The sequence below is a fragment of the Solanum tuberosum genome, unplaced genomic scaffold (genome assembly GCF_000226075.1).
Source record: "Solanum tuberosum cultivar DM 1-3 516 R44 unplaced genomic scaffold, SolTub_3.0 scf00339, whole genome shotgun sequence".
NCBI classification, from domain to species: domain Eukaryota; kingdom Viridiplantae; phylum Streptophyta; class Magnoliopsida; order Solanales; family Solanaceae; genus Solanum; species Solanum tuberosum.
Genome location: NW_006239260.1, coordinates 83,643 through 91,454, shown reverse-complemented (window position 1 = coordinate 91,454; position 7,812 = coordinate 83,643). Strand labels below are relative to the sequence as shown.

Below are 7,812 nucleotides of genomic sequence, written 5' to 3'. Positions count from 1 at the left end.
TGAAAGAGATTCAAAGAAGAATGGACTTTGAGATGCCAAAAAGAAGAGTGAGAGAGTTGTGTTGACAATTAATATGAAAGCAAGTCACAAATTATCTACTAAAGTCAATCTAGTCCATAAGTGAATTATTAGAGATATAAAAATAAAAATCTTTATTATTTTTATTAGTGTGACCAATTAAAAATCTAGGAAGGAAGTGAAAATTAATACTTATCATGGACAAATAAAAATTAAAAATGAAGGAAACATGTCTATGAAATATCTTGGGAACTTCCCTTTCATTTCTGTTAACCTTCTTTGGGGAGGATTGTAAATGAGTTGACCCAAAATAACAAACAATTACTTGTGGGTGGTGTTCATGGTTTGGATAAAACCAATCCAAACTGAAAAATCGAATCAAATCGATAAAATAAAATCGATTTTATTTGGATTTGATTTTAGATTTTTAAAAACCGATAGTATTTGGTTTGGTTATGGTTTTATTCAAAAAAACCGAAGAAATAACTGAACCGATGAATTATATACATATATTTTATTAATATACATACTTAATATATTGTTTTTATAAGCAACTTTAAAGATCTTACATATATTTTCATTAATTTTTTTTTTATAATTTACTTATTGAAAGCAAAAATGCCCAAGATAAAAATATTTATCTTATTGATTTCATATATATGAATGTCTATGACAATTCTTTGTGGAACTGAAAATGTTATTGTCTCTTCCTTCTAGGCCAATATAGTGAATTTTAAAGTTTTATTAATAGTAAATTTAGTGATCAAAAGTTCAATAATTTAAGTCATTCTAACTATTTTTCGTTTTGAATGGATTGTTGTCACTTTTTTCACATTTTGAATGAATTATTTCTTTTATTTTTGTGTATGGTTAATAACCGAACCAAATCAAACCGAAACTAATAACCATCAAACCGATAAATGTATATTATATTTGATTTGATTTGGTTTTGATAATTTTAAAACCGATTAAGTTGGTTTGATTTTGAATTTGACCACTAACCAATACCTACTTGTGGGTATATAAAGTGCTGCTTCACTCATCTCTATTTAATTAAAAAAAACAAAAGTTGACTAAAATTCTCTTTAATTTATTGTCATCAAATATGAATACTCAATTTGTTGTAGGAGAATCATCTTCTTCTTCCAACTTCTCTTATGATGTATTTCTCAGTTTCAGAGGTAAAGATACCCGTAAAAACTTCACCGGTCATCTTTATTTCCGATTGTGTCAAGTCGGAGTTAATACTTTCATAGATGATGAGGAATTGAGAAAGGGAGACGTCATTTCAACAGAACTTGAGAAAGCAATTGAAGAATCTAGGGTTGCCATTGTTGTTTTCTCCAAAAATTATGCTTCGTCTAGTTGGTGTCTCGATGAACTTGTCAAAATTCTCGATTGCAGAGAGAGGTTAAATCAGGTAATTTTGCCTATTTTCTATGATGTTGATCCTTCTCAAGTGCGAAAACAAACTGGGTCCTTTGGCGAAGCTTTGGCAAAACACAAGGAACAATTGTTTGGAGTTCAAAGAGTGGAGAAGTGGAGAGCTGCACTTACTGAAGCTGCGAATTTATCTGGATGGGATTTGCGAAACATGGCTGATGGGTAAGACTTCTTAATTTAACTATAGAGTTTTGAATTTAAGCGTTTGCCTAAGCTTATAAGTCAATAGTGGACAATATTGAGGGACAAAGAAAGGAAGTTGGTTTACATAAATTGGGACGAAGGAGTAGTAGTAGTAATAGATAATCTCCATTCTCTTACCTCGATTCCTGTTAGTTGATTTTGTTTTGTTCATCAAATATCAAAGTATTGTTTTACTTGTTTTTTTACTTTTAACTTCTTTTATTGCTAAAAACTGTAGGCATGAATCAAAATTTATTGGAAGTATTATAAAACAAGTTTTGCAAGAGGTCAACCAGACACCTCTAGATGTTGCTCATTACCCAATTGGATTAGATTCTTCTATCGAACATATAGAGTTGTTACTGCAAAGTGGATGTGAGCATGAAGTTCACATGGTTGGTATATGTGGCGTTGGTGGAATTGGAAAAACAACTCTGGCGAAAGCTATCTACAATCGAATATTTCGACAATTTGGTGGTTGTTGCTTCCTTTCAGACACTAGATCAAAAGCTAAAGAACAGGGTCTAGTCAAGCTACAAGAGAAACTACTTTGTCAAATTCTCAAAACTAAGGAATTCGAAGTTGATAGTGTTGATGAAGGTGTCAATCTAATCAAAGCAAGACTTGGGTCAAAGAAGGTTCTAATTGTTCTTGATGACGTGGATCATAGAAGCCAATTAGAATCCTTAACAAGAGAAAGAAGTTGGTTTGGCTCTGGCAGTGTAATAATTATTACAACCCGAGACAAGCATTTGCTATATGGGCTTACAACAAGTGAGATACACCAGGCCAAACTTTTAAATAAAAATGAAGCTCAACAACTTTTTTGTTGTCATGCTTTTAACAGCCTTTCTCCATCACAAGAATATGTTGAGCTGGCACAAGACATAATAAAATATTCAGGTGGGCTACCATTAGCTCTTGTGACATTGGGGTCACATTTGCAAGGGAGATCCGTAGAAGAATGGAGATACGAGTTCATAAAACTAAAAGCAATTCCTCATGGTGATATTCAAAAGATTCTCCAGATAAGCTTTGATGGACTTGATGACAATCCTAAGAGTGTTTTCCTTGATATCGCATGCGCCTTTCATGTGTGTTATGAGGATGAAGTTACCAAAGCATTAAATGCGTGTGGTTTTTATTCTAAAAGTGCAATTTCAACCTTAGTCGAAAGGAACTTGCTCCAAAGGGATTGGCCTTATTTGGTGATACATGACCTTGTGCGGGATATGGGAAGAGAAATCGTTCGCAGGGAATCACCTCGAGACTCTGGGAAACGGAGTAGATTGTTCAACCCTCAAGAAGTCCATGATGTTCTACAAGGAAATAAAGTAAGTAAATTTCATTATCTTTATCTTAGTTATACAATTGCTTATAATTTAGGTTGTCACCAGAAGAACTCAATTCATTTGTGCTTAATTCTTCTCTGGCTAGTAAATTATCTCTAGTTGTTTGCCAACCACTCTTTCCTAATTTCTCGTACTTTTCTTTTTACTAAACTACAGGGTTCCGAAAATATAGAAGTATTGGTGTTAGAACGACATGCATTAAAGGGTGTGAAGCTGAGCACAAAAGCATTTCAGAAAATGATAAAACTTAGGGTGCTTAAAATCGACGACTTACATATTAGTGGAGATTTTGAGCTATTGTCCAAGGAGCTCAGATGGTTGTCTTGGAAAGGATGTCCTTTAAAATGTATGCCATCAAATTTTCCAGCTGAGAAACTTGTAATCCTGAATATGAAAGGGAGCAATATCGAAGAATTTGGTTTGAATTTGCAGGTTTATTACTCAATTCTGCAATTTGATGTATACTGTTATATTGCAACTACGTGAAGGAAAATGTTAATTGAAATTATATTTTTTTACTTCTTAGTATTGTAGAAGTTTGAAGGAGCTGAATCTTTCTGATTGCAAACGCCTCAGAAGTACTCCAAACTTCAGGGGTTCACGAAGTCTTGAAACTTTGTCGCTTGAGAATTGCTCAAGTCTAAAGGAGATCCATCCATCAATAGGAAATTTGGAAAGACTAACTGATCTTCAATTGAATGGTTGCAAAAAGATATCAGATTTTCCGAGCAGCATATGCCAGCTAAATTCCCTTAAATACTTGGACATTAGTTACTGCTCATCTTTACAAACACTGCCAGTTGACATTGGAGATATGCACAGCCTAAGACATATTTATGCACGGGATACGGGTAGAAAACAACTGCCCGAATCTGTTGAAATGCTAAGAAATCTTGAAGAATTGCTAGTGGGAGGTCGAAATTTAGAGGCCAAAAGGAGTTTTTCTCGAAGAAGAGTTCGCCGCATAGAATCCTTGTCAATGTTTATTTTTCATTTAAGCCTTCCATATTTTGGTTTATCCGATGATGATATTCCTAGGGACATTGGGAGATTATCCAACTTACTTTATTTAGATTTGAGGGGCAACAGTTTCCTCTATCTACCCTTTGATTTTTCCAAGTTACCATTGTTGATGTATTTGTATTTGAATGATTGTAAGAATCTTCAAACACTCCCGTCAATATCAAATTTAGAGAAGCTTAAAATTGTTGACCTTAGGAATTGCCAAAAACTGGTCAAGATTACAGGGTTGGACAACCTCCCTTCAATAAAGAAGATGGACATGATTAATTGTACTTGTCTGCAGAATCCATTCAATGAAGGCTTCTTTAGTGCCCCTGCTCTATCAATTCCATCTAGAAAATATCCAGAGCATGAAGTTAGTCCCTCTCTCTCTCTCTCTCTCTCTTGAATCACTTTATTATTTAATGTTCTAATAATGTCTTAATTTGTCTGATGAAGCAGCGGTTACAAGTTTATGTCGAAAGCAATGAGATTCCAGATTGGTGCAGCAATAAAGTAACAGCTCCATCTATGCGTTTGACTATGCCTACAGTAGATAATAATGAGTATAACTTCTTAGGGATGGTTGTCTGGTTTGTTTGCCATTGCAATGTATTCACCCTTCATCAATACTTCGATGTTACTGTTGCCCATATAAAGCCTTCAGCTTTTCCGTTTAGTTTGGATTTTGATATACCTGAGCCTGACAGTCAGGGAGAAATATCATGTGTATATTACTTCTCTTACTCATATGATACACCTTTTAAAGGCCTGAACATCAAAGGCAGGGAACAGATAACAGTAGAGGAGGGCACTGATGAAGGTACAGTAAAGAAGATAGGAATACATCTGTTATATTTAGACCAGCATGGTAATGTTACATCTTTGCCGGGAGTTGTGGATCATTCTTATACACCCTCCTACCCACAAAGACTTTCAGCAGGGCATATCAACCCAAACAATAACAACAGTGAAATTCCACGAGTGAGGTCTGGAGCAGGGGATATCAACTCCTCCATGATAAAAGAGCAAAGTTCTGAGGGTGTATTCGGTACCAAGGAAAATGTGTTCGATGGAAAATGTTCTTTTTTTGGAAAATGTTTTTCCGGAAAATAAGTGGGTTTCTTACTTGTTTTCATTAGGTAAGAAAAAAGTCTATTCTAGAAGTATTTGTATATATAACAGTAAGTAGAAATGTTACAAGTGTTTGTATTCATTTTTTATAGGTGGATCCACCATGTATAGAATGCACAAAATCAATATTTGGTTGGCATTATGATCATAATATTTAATTTCTACTCCCTTTTTTCCTGAAAAAATACTATAAAAATGAAGTTGGAGCAGAAGAAATTGTATAATAAATAATTTGGGACTTACTCTCTTATATGTGGTGCTAGGGGAGTGCCCGTTCTCATTCTGTGAAATGTGCACAATTTTTTGCAGATGAAAAAGGTGATGGAACCATGCAATATGCATCATCTCTCGGGAATTTCAAGTAGTTTAAGCAGATGTTTATATGTGATATTTGAAAAAAATATGTATTTGGAAGTTAAAATTGTGTTTGGACTTTGGTGGACATGTAGAAGTTGGGAGAGGAAAAAAACTTTATGTTATTTAGATTTGAGCGGCAATAGTTTCCTCGATCTACCTTTTGATTTTTCAAAGTTACCATTGTTGACGTCCTTGTGTTTGAATGATTGTAAGAATCTTCAAACACTCCCGTCAATATCAAATTTAGAGTAACTTCAAATTGCCAAAAACTGGTCAAGATTACAGGGTTGGACTAGCTACCTCCCGTCAATAGAGAAGATGGACATGATTAATTAATTGTACTTCTCTGCAGAATCCATTCAATGAAGTCTTCTTTGGTGTCCATTCTCTATCAATTCCATCTATAAAGTATCCAATGCATAAGGTTAGTCCCTTTATTTTTCTCTCTCTCGTATCACATTATTAATTAATGTTCTTATTGTGTCTTGATTTGTGTGATGAAGCTGCATCTATCTGTTTCACTATTCCCACAGTACATAATAATAAGTTGTTAGGAATGGTTCTCTGGTTTGTTTGCGACTCTAAGATTTTATCAGATTTTGGACACTTCATTATTGTTGTATCCAATAAAAAGCCTTTAGTTTTTTTTTTTTACTGGACTAGGTATCCCGAATCACACGGGGAAGTATCATGTGTATATTACATATCTTGCTTAACTAAACATGGAAAAGATAACAGTCGAGGAGGGCCGTGACAAAGGTAGAGTAAAGAAGATAGGGGTACATCTGTTATACTTTGACAAACATGGTAATGTTACATAATATACCTGACAGTCAGGGAGAAGTATCATGTGTATATTACTTATCTTTCTCAAATGGTAGACCTTTTAAAGGCCTTAAGATCAAAGGCGGGGAACAGATAACAGTAGAGGATGGCACTGACGGAGGCATAATAAAGAAGCTAGATAGGAGTACATCTGTTATATTTAGATCAACATGGTAATGTTATATCTTTCCCCGCAGTTGTGGATCATTCTTATACTCCCAACCCACAAAGATAGATGTTTGATTTGGGTTAAATATAATTTTTTAAGCTGACAAAAAGTTGACAAGCAAACTATATATTGTAATAAATAGTATTCTTACAAGTGCTTTGAGATTATTGCTGCTTTGACGCATTTGTACAAGATTTTATGTGAACATTCCCTGGCCAATTGAAACAAACACTGTTAGCAACATCTCATACTATATCAATCATGAAATTTTCAGTGAAACGTTCTATAACGAGGTTTGACTGTACTTGTATAATGTTAAACCATCATCGTACGTTACGAGACATGCCACCCTTACCTACAAGGTGGAGCATTTTCATCAGACATGCTCAAATGCTACAAATCCATACGGATATGATGATCAAAATTGAATGACCGCGAAAGAAATTAAACAAATAGAAGCTAGAATGTCAAATGACTCACTAATAATGCATCAATCTCAGATAACTGAATTCCTTTGCTAAGGTAACTACTTACATAGCTTCAGAGTCCAGACCAAAACAGAACACAAGCAGGGGTAATTCAATGTCCAAATGTACTGCGGACTACCTCTGGAAACTCCCATTGTCACAACCCAAGTATATAACACGTGTTTTCCGCTTTGGCCCTACAGACCTAACGGATTTGTTCCTTGAGCTACGTCATGTTAGAGTCTACTAATAACCCGTGTACCATGTGAACTTCCACTGCAACCTTTTCAAACACTTTACTTTCACTTAAGATGTCATGTGCGATGGGTAGGAAGAAGGGAGGGGAGAAAATCAGGTGTCACACACCTCAAACCATGTTGTAGTCCCACATCATTTGTTGGATGGAACGTGGAGTACTGCTCTTTATATGACTTTGGGCAATTTTCTCCACATGAGGTAACTTTTTAGAGTTAAGTTAAATCCAAATGAAAATGACATGAATGAGTCAAACTTATAACATATGAGATATTTTAGGAATTTGCTTAAAAATAAAAAGGGTCAAATTCAAGATGCAACTACAACAACTAGATTGCACTAACCCAACACACAAGGAGCAAACGATGAATTGTGAAGATAAAGTATCAAGGAAGGTTGTGTGCTCTAACACCTTTGATGCCTTAATGATCAATTCCGATCAAGAGCTCCATGCATTGTCCACTCCAATTCTTCAAGTTTCTAATCCAAAAACTACTAGAATAATCAAGGAGTCATATGCCACAATGTTGAATGAAGAAAACCCAATGGTCAAACCACCTATGGCAACAATCAACACCTCGAATCATGATGTTCCTAATTCTCCATC

General features: G+C 34.9%; 1 protein-coding gene across 1 annotated transcript; it reads left to right on the top strand.

Moving 5' to 3' along the window:
- The first annotated feature begins 1,105 nt into the window (after window positions 1-1,105).
- Window positions 1,106-5,497, top strand: LOC102587014 (TMV resistance protein N-like). Its single transcript, XM_015315043.1, has 6 exons — window positions 1,106-1,623; window positions 1,883-2,978; window positions 3,153-3,428; window positions 3,523-4,374; window positions 4,461-5,079; window positions 5,442-5,497. Exons 1-6 carry the CDS (start codon window positions 1,124-1,126, stop codon window positions 5,495-5,497), a joined length of 3,399 nt encoding a protein of 1,132 aa, XP_015170529.1. The 5' UTR covers window positions 1,106-1,123.
- The last annotated feature ends 2,315 nt before the right edge of the window (window positions 5,498-7,812 follow it).